The 20,540-nt window shown below is 42.7% G+C and overlaps 1 protein-coding gene across 1 annotated transcript in view; it reads left to right on the forward strand.

The window, feature by feature from the left end:
• The window catches only part of LOC309559243 (nostrin-like), a 118,289-nt gene that overhangs the window by 60,539 nt on the left and 37,210 nt on the right, over positions 1-20,540 (forward strand). Inside the window, exons 9-12 of the mRNA XM_082262462.1 lie at positions 2,241-2,366; positions 5,521-5,619; positions 14,655-14,780; positions 14,914-15,022. Coding sequence (XP_082118588.1) covers positions 2,241-2,366; positions 5,521-5,619; positions 14,655-14,780; positions 14,914-15,022 — 460 coding nt within the window. The remainder of the gene's footprint in view (positions 1-2,240; positions 2,367-5,520; positions 5,620-14,654; positions 14,781-14,913; positions 15,023-20,540) is intronic.

The following is a 20,540-nucleotide window of genomic DNA, read 5'->3' on the forward strand; positions in this document are numbered from 1 at the left end:
ACCTAACTTCCTGTAACTTTTTTTGAATTCTGCCTTCTTCAAAACAACACTACCCCTCTTTATTTCTTTATACTGCAGCTTTAAATAAATTATTCATTTATATACATATATATTTTTTTTTTTTTTTGAGACCACGGCAAAATGGCCGCCGTTGTCTCTACCGCGCATGCGTCGTCCCGCAATTCTTACTGCGCATGCGCCGCAACCCGACATGTCGCCGCACAGAGACTCCCACCGAAAAGATGGCCGCTGTGGGAGTCAATGCGCATGCGCCGGCCGCCGCGTCATCACGGCGCGACCCGGCGCGAACAGGGGAACAGGACGCCGTAGCCATTAGAATGCTGCGTGGGGGAATCGCCCCCAATTGCCCTAACGCCAGACAAGGTAGCCATAACACACGCAATTAAGAATATAACTGGGAATAAACATCACAATCAGTGCCCACAAAACTATGCATAGTGATGGAAAGACAGAGAAGTGTAGAAGGGAAAGCTGATCTCTCTGCCACCATGAATCCCCACATTATACATGTATCCTTATCCACATACTCATGAATATTATATATATATACATATATATTTTATGAAAAGACGGCATATTTGTTCCACATTAGGAAACGCCGTTACTCACAGACCCCAGAAGATCCACAGAAGGGGTTCCCAGTCTTATTAGCGCGTTTAGCGGCCCAAGAACAGGGACTGCACACGGGAGAGGCTGAACCCGGTGGAAGCTGCCCGTTTTCACAGGCAGAGGTAGGGACATACTGCTGCAATCTTCACTGTTCAAGAGGTTTGAGGAAAAAAAGGAGAATGATGGGGGGGGCTATACCTTTTAATTTATGCTATTCACTGATCCTGAAGGTGGAGTCGAGGCGGAGCTCTATCACTAGTATGCTGCCATGGAGGCACCAGGAAATAGTATTTGATCTGTCTGTAGAGAGCAGAGGGCTGCAGATGAACAGGTACAACTTATGGAGGAGGATGTGTTTCGTCTCTGTGTATCACCCCAGGCTAGGCACTTCAGTGGGTATCTGTAAAGACAGACACTTTAAAGTGGTTGTAAAATATGTTTTTTTTTTTTTTTTTTTAAATAACATTGCATTGGAATTGCACAGAGCTACCCCAAACCTCCTATTCTCTGGTCCCCTGCCAGTCCTGCTGGCTCCTCCTCTCTGTCCAGTGCCCACACAGGAAACCGCTTTCCATGGGGGCACTCATGGATGTTCGCTCCTGAACCCCGTTACTGCGTAAATTGACACAGACATCGGGACTCCACCCACTCCCTTTTCACTGACTTTGAGTGACAGCTCTGGGAGCCAATGACTATCAGTGCTCCAGTAAAGCCAGCGAGACCCGGAAGTTAGGGGAGAGGAGATGCAGACGTGCACATTGCTGGATCGAATGAGAGCTCGGATAAGTATTAGGGGGGTCAGGGGCAAAATCAATGCCTAAACATTTTTTTACCTTAAAGTGGAGTTCCACCCTATTTTTATACTTACCTCCATCTTCTCGCTCCGTGTCACCTGAAAAAGAAATGGATAATCGCATATTTTTTTATTTTTTTACTTACCTCGTAGCGAAGAAAAAATACTTACCTTACTTCCTTCTTCCTCCTTCCTCGGCCGCGGCCCGTCGTCACTTCCTGGCTCTGCAATGATTCCTGGGAGCTGAACGTCATAGCTCCCAGCAATCATTGCGCCTGCACCGGCCCCGACGTCAGTTCCGGGTCGCGCGCGTCATCCCCTTCTAAACAGCTTCTGGGCATGCCCAGAAGCTGTAGAGGGATGACGCGGGCGACCCGGAAGTGACGTCGGGGCCGGCGCAGAGCATCGTGGGACCAAAGAAGGCGGAAGAAGACGCCGAAGGGGATCTCGCTGGCTTCAAGCTGCCCACATCTGAGATGGCAGCGCTGGACAAGACGTTTGCAAGGTAAGTATTTGTCCTAACAGGTAAGTGCAACCCGGGACAGATCAGAGGCTAGCCATTGTGGAATGCACTAGCCCTGACTGTCCCGGGGGTATTAAAAAAAAAAAAAAAAAAATCCAGGGTGGAACTCCGCTTTAATGCAAGGAATGCATCAAGGTAAAACATGTTTAGGCTTTAGAACCACTTTAAAGGCTACTAGATATCTGACGTGAACCCATCACAAAATACCAGTTTAAGATTAAATAGGGTTATACCGACGCCATGGTGTATATACATGAACATTTTGAACCGAGGAATATTTTTTTGTGGTTACAGCTTCTTAATAAATTGAAAAAATCAACGGAAGTCCTGACCAAAGCAGATGAAGACTATTATCAGGAGAATATGAATGGACAAGCAGTGAGGCTGAAGTGGGAATGTAGTTTGGAGAGTTGTTATCAGGTATGTGCCAATAGTACTTTTCAATCATACCAAGCAACTCATTTTATTGGTATTATTATTACTAATATTAATATCACTACTAATAGGAATAATAATAAATAGTTTAAAATGCAATAACTATTTTGTAACTATTCAGTCATATTCAGTATAGCAGTGCAAAGTACCACAGCAGGGGGTAAAATACAGATGCCCAAAGTAACCAGATGTTATCTCCTAAAAATAAACTACACTATTCAGTACAAAAAATGTACAACCCATATAATTGATACACAATCCAATTCATTTACAGTAAACCCCCCTCCATTGCGGGGGTTACGTTCCGGACCCAGCCGCGAAAAGTGAAAATCTGCGAAATAGAAAAACCCTATTAAAATGCATCGTAGGCATGTTTTTTTTACTGTCACTGTACGTGTAAAAGCATTTTAAGGTCTTTAAACACACTTTTAAAACAATAGAAACTCATTTAAACACATAAAAGATACTGAGAGACATAGCAAGAGCTGTGGAAAACACAAAAATATTTCATTTTTAATGATTTATATAGTAAAATAACATTACAAAAAAAAACGCGATATACCGGGACCGCAAAAACTGAACTGCGATGGAGCGGGGGTTTACTGTATTAATTTAATGTTGCAAATAATCTTACTTTCACTAATAACATATACAAGTATATTAGACAAAAAGAATGATCAGTCTATTTTACAAGCCAACTTGCAAATTAAAAAAAAAAAAAAAACTCTTTATGCCACTGTCTAACAGCTATGCAGTAGGGTCCACACTATAAAGATCAAAGATCGATCAGATTCGCTCCTTTACGAATGATACATCTCCAATAGATGAGGAATAAAACTATAAATGTGCACTTAAAAACTAGTTACTGATACAAATTTACCTCTACACAAGGACCAGTGATGTATAAATAGAGGGCAGTGTGTACTTACTGGGGCTAGTACAATGCCATATGGTCAGGTATACAACCAGTATTGTAAAACAAAAAAATCCATTTACACCATCATATAAAGGTGTTACTACAGAACATAAGAAAATATACTCCCATATGTAATGCTAAAGCTTATCTGAACATGGGTGCGTATTGATTCTTTTACACCTATTTCTGGAAGAAGATACAGGTGTGGTCACCAATCACATAGATTGTGCCTGGGCAGACATTTACACTCAACAATAGAGAGTATTGAGGAAATCAATGTACGGAGGGAATACACAGTGAGAGATGTCACTAGCACACCATGGATCTCCAAAATGGGTCCTAAGCTTTATTTAGCGATCACATCGTTACAACAAATAGAAAAGTTTCGGAGCCACACAGGACCACTTCATCAGGCATAGTCACATGCCTGATGAAGGGGTCCTGCATGGCTGCAAAACGTTGCTATTTGCTGTAACGATGTAATCGCTGGATAAAGCTTTGGACTCATTTTGGAGATCCATGGTGTACTAGTGACATCTCTCACTCTGACTATTCACGTTTCCAGCTGGCGGTTGCTTCAGCGCATATATATATATATATATATATATATATATATATATATATATATATATATATACACACAGCCATCTCTACAGGAACGTGTGCATTGGGAATAGTGCATTGGAATCTGAGGAAATGCACAGACACAGGCTAGATAATATACTCAAGCAACGGGTCTATATATGTATCACCCTCCTAAGTTGCTAGGATGTAGGCAAATTTAGTTCTCTTTGGCTCCTCTGTAATTATTGGAGCAGTTTTCGATTGCTTTTGGCTGTTCTGAATCTCACAGGCTGCAGGTTTGCTTGCTCTCCCCTGTCTTCCAGAGGTTTCTGGAACATAAAGGGGTTGAGTAAGGTAAATGGGTAGCCTAAATATTGTGCTCCAGCTAATCCATGGGGAGGTGTGCCCAGCAGGTGGTTGAAGACCCGGTTAGCAAGGATAACTTGCCACAAATTTGTGTCTGTGTTGATTTGTAAATCTTGCTAACTTGCTGCACATTTTCAATGGCATGTTGTACACTTTTGCAGAGCACTTGAAGCACAAGTTCTAGTTGACACTTTTCCAATTTGTAGCAAATTTGCTTGGCAAGTCTCTAGCAAGAGCAAAGTTGCAGTGGTGAGTCTACAGCAAGAGCTCTGCAAATCACAGTGACCCTGTGGTGGAGTTAATATTGCACAACATAACTGAACCAGAACTTGCAGCAGACTTGCATAATGTTTGCAAAGAGAGTTGATCGGGAGTCATGCAATGCGGACTTGTTGAAATTGTGCAACAAACTTGTGAAGCCTGGCAAGTCTAGCAATAGATTAGCAAGCCATTTTCAAATTTGCAGCTCAATTGATTGCTATCTGGGGAGGCATATAAATAGTCTGAGATATAGAGCAGCAAGGTCTTCCTCTTCTCCTTGTTGGAGGCAATACACCCGCCTGGATTGAGGTGTCTATCCCCACCAGCCACTCATCTAGTTTCCAGCTTTGGCAGAGCTGGGGGGTCTTTCAGAATCTCCTTTGGAGCTATTCAAGGGAACCTGCTCTGCAGCACTTACTGGGGAGTGTTTAGTGGATACTGGAAGGAGTCATCCAGTGATCCTGTGACATTGTTGGTACTGGTTCTAATGAGTGTGTGCTGTATTTCCTGGGTGACAAGCCTGTAGTATTCCTGCCTGTTTTAGCTTCTAAGAAGACTGCTCAGAGAGGGACCCGGTGAAGTGAAATGTCCTCATGCTTATATTTGGTGAAGTTGGAGTAAACTTGCCATCCCAAGTTCTCCAGCAATAAAAAATCCTCAGTCATCCCCTAGATGCTACTGTGTAACTGGCTGTTTAAGCATCAACTCTGGGAAAGAACTTGTTTACTTACAGTAGCACTACATATGGATTGAACAGAAACAATGCAGTTGTGGACCTTCATGTTGGGGTAATATAGTGGCAGAGAACGTCAACCAGAGGAACCCATCGAAGTACAAAACACTGACAAACGTGTATATCTAACAATACAAACATAAAAATATCTACTATACTGCATTTATGATTGTATCATGGCAATGTAAACTTCTCTTGACAGTACATGTAACCTGCTTTGATTATTAATAAATGGATCTTCTATTTGTATTGATTTTTGAGCACAGTTTCATATATATTTTTTTATTGTCGAATTTCAGAGTATCCAAGATCTTGAAAAAGAAAGAATACAAGTCCTTTCTCATATACTAACATTATATAACCAGCATGTTTCCAGCTATGGACAAACACTCAGTGTGGTAAGTGATTATTTGACTTTTAATGCTTTATGGTATACTAAGGATGTGTTTTTAATTGTTTTAAATATTTAATTTTCATTTGACTGACAAATCAGAATTTTCTACTACATTAAAAAGCAACCATTAACCCACCCAACCATGGTATGTTAATGGGCAATGTCCCATTGGTTGTGCAAGAAAAATACCATACTGGCTGCTGGGGTCCAAGAACTGGGGCACTATGTACTGTGGTCCTAGGAGATGCCACAATAATAGCTGAGTCCAAAGAGAGGAGAACACCAACATTTGTAACCCCAAAGCAATAGATAACTAGAGATTGAGCTAAAGGACAATGCACAATGATAGCAACGTATGGATGCATTCAGCAAATAGTCACAAAGCATCATAATGACTTTTGCATGGTTAACATTATTATTATACAGGAATTATATAGCGGCAATAGTTTGCTTAGTGCTTTACAATATAGAGGGAGACAATATAGCAACAATACAATTCAATATAAGAGGGTTAGGAGGGCTCCTGGGAGTTTTCAATCTAATAGGGAGGGGCTGGTGGAACAAGAGGTAATAACTGTGACGGATGATCTGACGGGAGAAATAAAAGATTTAGTTGTTAGCTGAAGGCAGAATAGGCTTCTCTGTAGAGATGAGTTTTCAGGGATCGCCTAAAAGTAGACAGAGTAGGCGATAGCCTGACAGAATGGGGTAGGGAGTTCCAGAGGATGGGAGAGGCTCTGTAGAAGTCCTGGAGATGAGCATGGGAGAAGGAGACATGAGAGCTAGAGAGCAGGAGGTCTTGGGAAACAAAGTTTACTGAATCTCTATTTTATGGTGGAATAACAAGCAGTATATACTCACCTAATTGTAATAATGTTATAATAACCAGTTAAACCTGCGATAGAAAAGTTTTTTGGTAATCTTTTGTGCCACATCTCAAGAAACCTATTGGAACCTAAACTGTCTCTTAAATTATGATACAAGTATCATAATATTAGCTTCCTCTAGTCCCTTGTACATCAACTAATTAGACTCTGCTCTGGTGCACATGTGTTTACAGTGAACATGCAGAGAAGAGGAAAAAACAGCGTGATAGGATCCCTGCTCTGCTTTTCTTTTTTTATCCAATCAGCAGGCTGTAGGTATGTTTTTGACCAAATTTCACTGCTGCAGTGGAGGGCAAGGAGCTGTATGTGGTGTCTGGCAGGGGCGTCAAGAAAAAACTGCAAAAAATTACATATTCTCTGACAGGTAAAACAGCTTTCAAATGTGTATTTTAACTGTGTATTTAGCTGATTTAAAGCCCTGGTTGTAATAGTTGGTAGTTATCTCTGGCTTTATTGTTTGTTTAACAAGCTTCCTAAGTGTATAATATTTACATATTAGTTTTCCATATTGCTGATCTTTTTGCCTCTTGGTTCATCATCGTATGATCAAATGCAAACACATTTTTCTTAAGTCTTCTTCCAGAACAGCCCATGAGACCTAGGGTTCCTCCCACCAGGACAGGAAACACGTTAACCCCACCAGATAAAAGGTGGTCCTCTAGTCCTCTCCCTTCAGTATTAGTGTTTCCTCCGGACAAGAGTGTAACATGTTTCTGGAGACTTGGTAGAGAATCCTATACAGCCTTCTCCTGCCAAGTGCGATACCTCATACCTGCAGGTTTGTGGTGGCTGCTTATCTCCTGTCCTCAGTGCCTGGGGAGGGCCAAGACCGCTGGAGATGTCAGGGGAGCAGGAGGGATGGTCTCTGTCCGCCCTATGCATCCCGGAAAGACAGCGTCCTTGCCGGCAGCGTGGCTGGCTGAGCAGGGGGGGGGGAAGAGACCGCATTTACCGATCCAATGGCGTGTAGGGCAGAAGGAGTGGAGCTCCTGCGTTCCAAGCTGTCCCAGAGGAAGTGGTGTAGCATCATTTCAGGTCGTGATGACATCAACAGTGGGCGCCAGAGATGCTGGTTCAAGTCTCCTTAAAGGTGAGAACAGGGCACTGCTAGGCAGCTGGTGTAGTTTGTGACACCCAGCAGAGGCTGTGGAACACAAAAAAGAGCAGGATGGACTCCTCTGCAGCTACTGCTCAGGCAGCGGATGCAGGCTCTGGCACCAGCACCTCTCAGGTAAGCCTGGGAACTCTTCCCTCTTGCATATCCTGTGGGGCTTTTTCTCCTCCATCATAAGCTTTGTGGGGCTTGGCGAAGGAGCACCTTTCCTCTCCCCTGCACTGGGGTGTGTTTTGGAGAACTGGGTGGCCTGATTCTCAAACTAGGCTTTCCTTTATGTTTTGTAAGCAGCCCAAGGCTCCGGACAAGGTCCAGGCGCAACCACCCAAGAGGAAATGTGCAGTTTGCGGGGCAAAACTAAGCTCCTCGTGGAGTAAAGTGGTGTTCCGCAAATGCATAGACAGTTTAGTGAAGGATGACGTAACTTTATCCTCTCATAAAATGCTCACTCCAGTTAGAGATGAACTTTCCTCTGCCTTTAGTTCCTTCAAGACCCTGATTGACAAGATGCAGACTTCCACTCGGAGTCAGGCCTCAGGTAGGATCATGGCTGGAGCTCCGCCGCAGGGTGTGGAAAGTGAGGCTCCAGAAGAGACTAGGTCTCCCTATTCCTCACAGGAGGAATCAGGATCAGGTTAAGAGCCTAAGGATAGGGATTCCATCAGGGGCTCTAGGTAAAAGTTGTCACTAGAAGATGTTGATTTGTTAAAAGCTGTCTGTCACGTTTGAAATTGAAGAGGAGAAGGTTCAATTATAAAAACACAATCTTATGGATGAAGGAATGCATAAGAAGAAGGCCAGGGTTTTTCCTGTGTACAGCTCCCTTCTAGATACAAACAGATTAGAATGGAAAAATCCAGAGAGGAAACCATTTTTTTTCCAGCAACCTGAAAAGGTTTTCTTTTGATGATGACACAGCACAGTCTTGAAGCAAGTATCCTAAATTGGACTCGTCTCTTTCAAAAATTTCCAAGAATATGGATCTAGCCTTTGATGACATGGGTACGCTTAGAGACCCCATGGATAAAAGAAGGAATATCCTCTGCGCAGGGCCTGGGGGGCATCCATTATTGGTCTTAAACCGGTCTTAGCGTCTACTTGTGTAGCAAGAAACCATGAGTTATGGCTTTCACAGATACATACTCAGCTGTCTAGCAGGACACCAAGCGATCAGATCATTAAATCTTTCCCACTTCTTTTTTGGGTGGTAGGTTTTCTGGCCGATTCCTCCACTGAGTCGGTTAGGATAGCAGCTAGGTACTCGGCTTTGATCAATTTGGCAAGAAGTCTCTGGCTTAAGGCATGGTCAGGAGATTCTTCTTCTAAGTTGCACCTGTGTGCTCTTCATCAATTTGGCCCTGGGTTACAAGAAACTCTAGAGCATATGGCTGACAGAAAGAAGTCATTTTCAGAAAAGAAAAAGAATCAGACTCGCCGAATGTTTTTTTTCGAGGGCAGGGGTAGTGATCGACCGATATCGTTTTTTCAATACAGATACCGATATTTTGGTCATCACGTATCGGTATCGGCCGATATTTTCGTAAATTTTTTTACTCTTGTGGAGGGATCTGGGGGTCTAAAAGACCCCAAACCCCTCCTCTGCACTTAAAAGCCTTGTCTTTTTTTTTTTTAATCTGGTGCTAGTACCTGGAAGTGATATCATGACATCACTTGGGTTTTTGCATGGAGACCCGATCAGAGCCAAATGCGGCTTTGATCGAGTCTTCGGCGGCTGTGCAGGCTGGTTGCCCGGGTCTCACCGGGAAGGTGGCGAGAGGGGGGACGACGTCCCCTCCTGCTCCTTGTAATGACAGCCGAGCGCATTCTCAGCCACATCTGTTGTCATTACAAGACAGTCGACTGTCAAGTATGGACGCCGGTACCAGGGTGATGCCTCTAGCTACAGGCATCACTCCGGTACAAGCACTTTCCGAAATATCGGTAATATCGGCCACCTTGGTGGCTGATTCTGATATATCGGGGAAAGTGCATATTGGCCCTCGATATGTCAGCTTTGCCGATATTCGGTCGATCCCTATGCAGGGGGGCAGACAGCAGGGTCCACGAAAGGAGGCCAGACCCAAGAAGCATTGGACAGGCCACAAAGGCAGAGGGGGGGTCTTGTTTAATCCTCCTCAACAGCCCGCCAAAATACAATGACTCCTGCCCCAGAGTGGGAGGAAGATTAAGGGCCTTCCTCCCACAGTGGGGATCACTTCAAGCCCTTTCATTTTGAATCTGGTGACCAGGGGGCATAGACTTGAATCAGATTCCCAGCCACCAGAGAGATTGTTAGTCACCAGCCTGCACAGAGATTGAGTTAAGGCAACTGCCTTGAGTCTCCAGTTAGGAGACTTGGTAGACCAGAGCATTCTGTTCCCGGTTCCGAGGGCAGAACAGGGCGCTCCCATATCCCATATGGCTTACTCCCATATCTTTGTGATAAAAATACCCTCGGGGAAATACCGCCTGATATTGACTCTTCGTTCTCAAAATCACTTGATCAAATACAAACACTTTCACATGGAATCAATATTTTCCATAAAGAATCTGCTTTACCCGGGGTGCTTTATGGCAACCCTGGACTTAAAGGATGCCTACTTGCACATCCCGATTCACCCGTGATACCAAAAGTTTTTACTACTAGTAGTAAAATTGGGATCAGAGATCCGGCCTTTTTTTTAGTTCCAATCGCTGCCCTTCGGGTTGTAATCAGCCCCACACATCTTTACAAAGGTCCTGAGGGAAGCGTTGGCCCCGTTAAGACAAAAATCATTCCCTGCCTGGATGACCTCCTAGTAGTGGCAGAGTCATGTCAGAAACTAGAGAGATCTCCAGACGGTTCAGGAGTTCCTCCAGTCGCTAGGCTGGATAGTCAACAAATAGGTCTTCTCTGAAGCCTTCCCAAAGAGTTACATATTTTTTTTCCCGGGGGAAAAAGTTTCAAAAACAACTCAAATGAAGGCATCCTTGCAAACCAACAAGTGGGTCTCACTCAGATGTCTCTTGCTTTCCAGCTGTGCCTTGGGCGCGGTTCCGCCAATGTCCTCTTCAGTTATTCCTTCTAAGGAACTGGGACAGGTCTCCAAGTTCTTTAGACTTGAAGGAATTCCCTCCAAAGTAAAGAGAACCCTGTGGTGGTGGAGGTCGCCACTTCACCTGACCAGAGGGCTGGAATGAGTCATTCCAGTATCTCAGAGAATAACGACAGATGCAAGCTCTTATGGATGGGGAGCCCATCTATAAAACGAGATGGCACATGAAGAATGGTCCCCGGTGGAAGCAAGAGCATCATCAAATCAAAAGGGATTTTGAGAGCCTTAGAGGTTTTTCATGCAGAGGTCAGCGGTCACCATCTACAGGTTCAATCTGACAACATTGCAACAGTAGTGTACCTCAACAAACAAGGGGGTACAAGAAGTTAGACTTTGCAATTCACAGCCCAAAAGATTTTATCTTGGGCCTAGGTGAATCTAGCCTCCAATTCAGCACTTTATCTGAAAGGGACTCAAAATTGTTTGCCAGCATACCTCAGCCACTACCAGGTGTGTCGGGACAATTGGTCCCTCAACCCAGAAATTGTTGCGGAAATTGCCAGCAGATGGGGTTTCCCAGATGTGGACCTTTTTGCAGCCCAAACAGCAAAACAGAAAGATTCTTTCCCTGAATCCAGGGGATCAGTCTCTGGCAAACTACGCTTTTGCGAATCCCTGGTCATTCAGTCTCTGCTACGCCTTCCCTCCTATTAGACTAATCCTGGAAGTCCTCCGAAAGTTTCTTCTGGAAAACACCATTTTATTGCTTAGAGCCCCCCTTTGGCCCAAAAGGCACTGGTTTTCACGCCTGCAGGCCCTAGCCTCGAAACCTCCAGTAACTCTCCCTATGAGACAGGACCTGTTTTCTCAGGGTCCGGGATCTTATCCTCAGGTGGCAACATTAAACTTAGCAGCTTAGTATCTGAAGAGCAGATACTAAGCTCCCAGGGGTTCTCAGACAAGGTTGTCAAGACCCTAGTTAATTCCCAGAAGCCTGTTACAAAAGCTATGTACTACAGAATTTGGAAGAAATTTAACTCATGGTTGTCTGAAAATCAAAGATTTTCTCCCAATGTTTTATCTATTCTGGAATTTTTTCAAGAGGGTGCGGATAAGGGTCTATCCCTTAGTACTTTAAAGGTTCAGGCTGCAGACATTAGTGTTTTCCTCCAGTACTACCTTTTGGAAAAGCCTGTCATAGCAAGGTTTTTCAAGGCAATCGCCAGGTCAAAACCAATGGTTGTCAGAACATTCAAGTTTTATTGACTGTTCTCTTGGAGCCCCTGAGGGATTTGTCATTGAAATTGCTCACACTGAAAACTACATTCCTGGTTGCAATTACATCAGCTTATGGGGTCAACAAATTGCAGACTCTCTCAGTTAATGAGCCATTTTCTCACAATTTTGAACGATAGAGTGGTGGTAAAAACCGACCCGGGGTTTTTGCCAAAGTTAGCCCCTTCCTTTCATAGATCACAGGATATTGTGCTACCAAGCTTTTTGTATTTTTCCTAAAAATTAGAAAGAGATGGATTTTAGTTGTTTAGATGTCAGAAGGGTTCTTCTCGCATACCTAGAGGTTACTAAAACCTTTAAGAAATATGTTAGGCGGATACCTGGTCTAATTTTTCAGCCTTTGTTAAACATTAATTATCGCCTGGACCTCCTCTCTTCCCAGGAGCAGGTGTTTGGTTGAAAGGTTCTCCAGGCAGTGGTCCCTCCTTATACTGGTAAGTTCTGGCTCATCATCAAATGGGCTGTCCTGGACGACGACTTAGGATAAGTCTAACTCAGCTTTTCCCGAGTTAGACTTAACTCCTTTTCTGAAAGTCTTCCAGGACAGCCGGATTCCCACTTGGTGATGTCTTGTGATATGCATTTGTTTTGCAGGGATTTCTTACGGTTCTCAAGAAATACTAAAGGGTGAGGACTAGAGGACTGCCTTTTTTCTGGTGGGGTTAACGTGTTTCCTGTCCTGGTAGGAGGAGCCCTAGGTCTCATGGGCTGTCCTGGAAGACTCTCAGAAAAGGAGTTACTGGTAAGTCTAACTCAGCTTTTTCCCCAGTTGCTGAGCTGCGGCAAATAAAGCAATACACATGTTAAAAAACTATATACTGACTTATTTAATAAGGGTGTGGAATCAAACTATTACTAGTATATATTAGCTAAATATGTACAATGTGTACCATGTCCTTGTGTACTGACTAATGTTGTGTTAGCACCAATGGGACCCCCTCGCTATAGTTCTAATAATAAAAACCATAGTGGTATAGACATTCCATGAAATAAAGCCCAATTCCAATCATTTTTTTAGTTTGGAAGAGGGTTAGAACAGGCTGCAAGCTGAACTCTACACAAGCAGTCTGATACACAAATGAAGTACATAAATAAGATCTGTTTACCTGCCAAAGGATTTGTATTTCTGTCTCTGCAGATTTACGCAGCTCTGCCACACATCACAGCCCATTCTGGCAGGGCAGAAGACCTAATTTTTCTCTGCTGGACATTGTACTCCCGGCACTGCAGCACATTTGGTTGGCTCCTTGTGTTGTTGCTCCCTCCACTTGTCTAAGCTCTGCTGTACAGGGGCTACAAGAAGATGATTCATATTCAGGCATTGCATTGCTTACAATAAAAATATATATTTAATGATGTATTATTACATTACAAAGCCAAATCAGTTTGTGTCTTTTATATCTGCCTAGAGTTAAAGTGGCACCCCGTTCACACTGGGGCAACCCGACTTTGCCGGGCGACCTGTGAAGTCGCCGTGCGCAGCTCGCACCGCGACCTCGGAGCGGCCGGCACGGACTTCATATCATTGAAGTCAATGCAGGTCGCTCCAGGTCGCCCCCAAAGAAGCTCCGGACCCTTTTTCTAAGTCGGAGCGACTTGTGTCGCTCCTATTAGAACGGGTCCTGTGCTGCTCTATGGCAGGCGACCCAGTGTGAACGAGGTCTTATACTAAACACACATTGTTTTGTTTACATTATTCCTTCTCTTTCTGTATACGGATGATGGCATTGTAATTATAATAGTAAAAAAAAAAAAAAAGAAATCAAAATACCTCTTTCCTTATCGATATACAGCTGTCACATGACCCAGATCTTTCCCAGCCTGTCTGCAGGGAAACAGTGGCAGGAGGAAATTCAATTCCTACTACTGGTCACATGTTCAAAATAAATGAAACAGCCTTATTATGAATAAACTGTTTTAAATTGTTATATATTCAAATCTTTATACACCATTTATTGATAGTTTTTTATGATTTGGGCTTAATGTCACTTTAAGCTTTAGAACTCTGGCTATGTCTCGTTTAGGAGACATCAGATTTTAAATACTGTCTGCGTCCCCATAAAGAAGATTCTGCTCTGTATGATACCTGTCACCCGCACAGGATAAAGGGGAAATCTCCCTCAACAGAGGTTCTAGTTTGTCATAATCCTACTGAATTTTTTGTTTTTCTTGATGCCTCTGTCCCCTTTGAGTGGATGCTCCCTTATCTTCTGTCATGTCTAAAGACAAATGTTGGATGGGGTTAGACTTTAAGCTCATCAGATTTCAGTTAATGTAGTCAGATCATGGCTTACTACAGTTTACAAATCATTGTTATTCTTTGGGGTTGATTTACTAAAGGCAAATAGGCTGTTCACTTTTTAAGGGAAGTTGCCTTTGCAAAATAATCTTTTCCAGAGCTTAGTAAGTGCGATGAACCTCTGCTGACTTCCATCATCCAATCACGTGCAAGCAAAAATGCTGTTTTTCCTTCTCTTTGCACAAGATTGGGTATTCTTTGCAAAGTAAAATCTCACTACGTTCACCAAGCTCTGAGGAAAATGCCCTTACAAAGTGCAACTTTCCTTGCCAAGTGAACTTTGCCTTTAGTAAATCAACCCCTTTGTGTTGCATTTCATTAAAAAGGTGATTTTATTTTTAGGTTATTTACTTGGTACCCTTGGTATTTATTTGTTTAAAACTGTTCTCAATACCATATATCTTACAGTGTCAAAGTCAAATAGATCAGGCTATTAAAAACATTGATGTTGAAAAGGATATTCAAGCCTTTATGGAGGAAACCACCATTTTTACAGAGGAAAATAAATCAGAATTTCTGCTCCTGGATTATTTTGTAAGTTGTTATTCAATAAAAAAACAAAAAAAACAAACAAAAAATAAAAATTCAAAAAACAAAGAAGTATGATTTTACAAGCTTTGTGCCAGCATATTTACATTTTATTTTTTGCCTCCCTGTTGTTTCATAGGAGGAAGATGGCTCTGCTTCTATGGATCATGAGAGAAGAATCACTTCCATCAATGGGAAACTAGAACGACTTCAGAATGACATTGATAAAGCTGTTAAAGACAGAGAAGGTAAGAACGAGAAGCAGTTCTCATTTTAGTGATGCTCCATTACCACGTCCTAGACTAGTATATAGACCATTCTTTCTGAAACAGGGGTCTGTGGAACTCTAGGGTTCCTGCAGAGGTTGCTAGGGGTTCCATGAGTAATTTCTGCTCCTCAGATAAGTAACCACTGATACCAGTGATCTTTTTAGTTATCTGTAAGGGGGGTTCTTCCAACTGACCACATTTGTACAGAGCATTGGGGGAAGATTTGCTAAAATCTGGTGCAGCTCTGAATAGAAACCAATCAGCCGGGTTTTATTGCTAGACCTTAACCGCTTCCCGAACGCACGCTGCCTTTTTACTGCAGCAGTGCGGCCCTCCTGCGCGAACCGACGTAGACCTACGTTGATAGCGTGCCTGCAGGCGTTGCGCTCCCGTCCCCACTCAGCGGCGGGGACTCCTATGCACGGGGCAGGCGGCTCTGTTTGCCACCTGACACCCGCGCTTGCTCCCCGCTGAGAGAGAACAACGGTCAGCTGTTGTAAACACAGCTGACCGTCCTTCTCCCTGGAATGATCACAGGGCCCCTGTGATCCTTCTATATAGGAACACAGGTCTCTATGGTCATTTCACAAGCCATGCCCCCCACAGTTAGAATCACTCTCCTAGGCTCTCATTTAACCCCTTGATCACCCACAGTGTTAACCCCTTCCCTGCCAGTGTCATTATTACAGTAACAGTGCATATTTTTAGCACTGATTACTGTAGTAATGTCACTGGTCCCCCAAAACGATAACTTTTGCGCAAACCAATCAAAATGCGTTTATTTATTTTTTTTTTACCAAAAATATGTAGCAGAAAACAAATTGGCCTAAAATGTTAAACAATTTTGATTTTTAAATTTTATTTTTTTGGGAATGTTATATAGCAGAAAGTGAAAAATATTGTTTTTTTGTTTCAGAATTGTCGCTCTTTTTTAGTTTATAGCGCAAAAAATAAAAACCGCAGAGGTGATCAGATACCACCAAAAGAAAGCTCTGTTTGTGGGAAAAAAGGTCATCAATTTTATTTGGGTAAAGCGTTGCATGGCCGCGCAATTGTCTGTTAAAGTAACGCAGTGCCGAATCGCAAAATATGGCCTGGTCATTAAGAGGGAAAATCTTCCGGTCCAGAAGTGGTTAATTGAACAAGCTGAAGTTAGAAGCTAATTGGCTACCAGGCACAGCTGCACAAGATTCTGAGTGCTCCAATTTTAGTAAATCTCCCTATTCTTCCTAGCTAGTGACTATCACACCAATGTACTGTGAGCTGAGATTTAGTAAATATTAGCAGAAGTTCCTTGAAACTGAAAAGTTATTTCAGAGGTTTAGTTATGTTAAAGAGGGTTGGAAAAGGTTGATAGAGCCTGTTAAAACTGGAGCAACAGAACTTGCAATTGGTGGCCATTCATATGTTGGTTTTCTTTCCCAAATGTTTACCAGTAGATACATTCATGGTTGTGCCAGTGTACTAATAATTGTATTCCCTTTTATGGACTTCCAGCAATAAATCTGTGTATTCAGACACATTCAGTGTTTGGATGTATATCTGCTTCTGTCATTATGCTACTCTTTGGGGTTGATTTATTAAAACTGAGGCATGCCAAACCTAGTGCAGCGCTGCATAGAAACCAATCAGCTTCCAGGTTTTTTTTTTTGTCAAAGCTTAATGGAACAAGCTGATTGGTTTCTAGGCAGAGCTGCACCAGATTTTGCACTCTCCAGTTTTAAAAAAATCAATCCCTTTGTGTTCCTGGTACTGGTTTTGTCTGTGCGGACATACGTCTGTTTGCGTCAGTACGGTGTTGATTGCGTCTCTACAGACATGTTCCTGGTTGTGTCACCCCAGCACTGATTGGAGTTGATTTTCTAAAGGTAAATAGACTGAGCACTTTGCAAAGTGTAGTTGCCCACTTTAAGTGCAGGTGCTCCAGAGCTTAGTAAATGAGTCAAGGCTTCACTTTGCAAAGGGTACCCAATCACGTGCAAGGAAAATAAAATAATAAAAAACAGCATTTTTTCTGCCATATGATTGGATGATGGAAGTCAGCAGAGCTTCTGCCCATTTACTAAGCTGTGGAGGAACTGCACTTGTAGAGTGCAACTGTACTTTGCAAAGTGCACAGTCTTTATGCCTATAGTAAATCAGCCCCATGTGTCTGCACAGGCATGTTTTTGGCTGTGTCTATGTGGTGTACTGATTATGTCTATCTATACATACAATGGTTGTATCAATACTGCACTAAGTTTGTCTCAGTGAACACACTTCATTTTAAATAGAAATTCATAAAGTTAAAGTTTAGGTATGCATATTTTTCAAAAGTTGCATTGGTCCAGCTTAGACCAGTGTAAGTATGTATGTGACATACCTGGCCAATCCCTGGAAATCAGTAGGCACTGCTGCTACAGTGATCGCCGCTAGCTTCCGGAGCCTCTGCCAAGTTGCTGCTCTACTGCTTAACGACAGGTGGTCGCTCGCTCGGTGTGGGTGCCATTCAGGGAACACTGCATTTTCCCAATGGTTACAAACCATTCTTTGATTGAATGAGGTGGAGAGGTGGGGCAGTGACATTACAATTCACACTTCGTCCAATCAGAGAATGATTTGCATTTATTGAGAAAATGGTTACAAACCATTCTTTGATTGAATGAGGTGGAGAGGTGGGGCAGTGACATTACAATTCACGCTTCGTCCAATCAGAGAATGATTTGCATTTATTGAGAAAATGCAAAGAGTTCTCTGAATGGCACCTGTGCCGAGCATTTTTCTGTGTTCACTAAGCAGCAAGGCAGCCACTCGGCACGGCACCCAGAAGCTAGCAGCAATCACTGTAATAGTTATTTCCAGCTTCCAGGGATCGATCAGACATGGCACATACTGTACATACATACATTGCAACAAATATCCATATTTAAGACTTTAACTTCAGCTTTAAAGTGATATTAAAAGTATTTTAAAACAAATTTAAATAACAAACATGTTGTACTTACCTGCTCTGTGTTATGGTTTCGCACAGAGCAGCCCAGATCATCCTCTTCTGGGGTTCCCCTACCGGCACTCCTCGCTCCACCCCCTGCTGATATCTCCGCTGACAGGGAAGCGAACCGCTCACATAGTTATAGCTATTATCGGCCGCTCGCCCGCCCGCCCGCCCGCTCGCCCGCCCGCCCGCTCGCCCGCCCGCCCGCCCGCCCGCCCGGTGTGTTAGTTCATTAATGCACAGATCGTAGTAGTAGTGACATCACAGGGAGGCGGGCCGCCGGCCAGAGGCGGGTCTTTTCAAAGGAAGGACACAGGAGGAGACGAGTGAAAGTAAGGAGATTGCATTGGGATGGTAAGGGAGGCAGGGGGGGGGGGGGACGCTGAGGCGAGCTTACCAATGGTATTAGTATTATGCAGCATAAGGGGGTTAATGTATTGCCACTGCTGGTCACTGATGAATTAGTGACCGACCAGTGGCAGTTAATTAACCCGTTTGTGCTGCATAAGTGCAACCAGTAGCAGTGCAACCAGTGTAAATTAACACTGATACTGGTTGCACTAATGCAGCACAAAAGGGTTAATTAACTGCCACTGGTCGGTCACTAATTCATCAGTGACCAGCAGTGACAATACATTAACCCCCTCATGCTGCATAATACAAACACCATTGGTAATTAAATTAACCACTATACTGCGACAGGGGGGAAGCTACAGGTGTACGCCTGCCTGTTTTTGGTGTATGCCCCTGTTCTATCTATTTTAAAAACATTTGGGGGAAAAAAGTAATTTTCGGTTTCGGTTTTCGGCCAAGGGCATCCTGCATTTTCGGCCCAGAATTTTCATTTCGGTGCATCCCTACTATATATTGAAAGCAGACATACAGGACATTATTATTGTGGTAGGTCCATTTTTTTCTTATCTCACATGACATTTGGACAATGGTTTATCAAATGGAACATTTTAGTATAAAATACCGTAAACTAAAGTCAATGTTAAAAAGCGGGATAAATAGATACCCAACATATCAGGCTTTAAATGAGCGCATGTTTGCAAAATAACAACAATTGTTGGTATACTAAATCTTCCATAGAAATACAGTATATCTGTACTCAAATCCAAATAGTTTATACTGTACATACATATTACCAATCGGGTGCTAAAGGTGACCACAGGTTAATACTCAAAGTTCTGAATGAACCCTCTGCACACTGCTATATACCCTTTGTAGCAAACTGTGTATAAAAACAGGGATTTTTAGTTCACATACATTGCAATGCATGTTTAAAGCGGTATTAAACCCAAAAACAAAAATGTTATATATTAGAACTTATCAATCATTAGATGTGATGGCTGCATTCGTTTTCTTTTGTTAGGCTTTTTTCCTTCTGTTTTTATCTGGTGATCTGCCCAGTAACACACCTCTGGTATTAGAGGCACCTATGAACATTGGCATTGTTAGTCTGGAGGGAGAAGAGTGTCATTTGTACTGGAAGATTTAACGACTTCCGGACTGCCCACCATATGTCCTAAAATACCGGAGTTATGGCAGCAGATAGCTGCCATAACCCCGGTATTTTCTTACATGGCCGGCGGTCCTCTTTCACATAAAAGTGGTCCCAGTGGCAGATTTGCCACAGTCGTTTTCCCCGCCTACCTGAGCCGCTGGTAGCGGGAAAAATATTTCGGTCTCCTGTGTTGCTGGGCAGGAAGTCGAGTGAGGGTAAGATGGCCCTCACTCGACTCTATGCCCTTGGAGGACCGGAGCTACGTCAAATGCCACTTCCACCCAAAAATTACTTTTTTTTTTACCCCAGATCTTACATTAACCAATTAAGGATCAAGACTATTTCTGACACATGTTGTTTATAAGTTAAAATCAGTATTTTTTGCTAGAAAATTACTTGGAACCCCCAAACATTATATATATATATATATATATATATATATATATATATATATACAAAAATTATTGCAACGACCGCCATTTTATTCTCCAGAGTCTTTGCAAAAAGAAAAAAAAAAAATATATATATATATATATATATATATAATTTTTTTTTTTTTCTTTTTGCAAAGACTCTGGAGAATAAAATGGCGGTCTTTGCAATATTTTTTGTCACGCGGTATTTGCTCAGTGGTCTTTCAAACGCAATTATTTTTGGAAAAAATACACTTCACTGAATTAAAAAACAAAACAGTAAAGTTAACCCAATTTTTTTGTATATTGTGAAAGATGATGTCACGCCGAGTAAATAGATACCTAACATTTTGCCGTTTTAAATTGCGCACACTCGTGGAATGGCGACAAACTACAGTACTTAAAAATCTCCATAGGCGACACTTTAAAAAATGTTAACGGTTACCAGTTTAGAGTTACAGAGGTGTTCCTTTGCTAGAATTATTGCTCTCACTCTGACGATCGCAGAGATACCTCACATGTGTGATTTGAACACCATTTTCATTTGCGGGCGCGACTTATGACTCTTTCGTGCGCGAGCCCACAGGGGGCACTTTACATTTT

Source organism: Pelophylax lessonae (genome assembly GCF_965119305.1).
Source record: "Pelophylax lessonae genome assembly, chromosome: 6".
Lineage (NCBI taxonomy): Eukaryota > Metazoa > Chordata > Amphibia > Anura > Ranidae > Pelophylax > Pelophylax lessonae.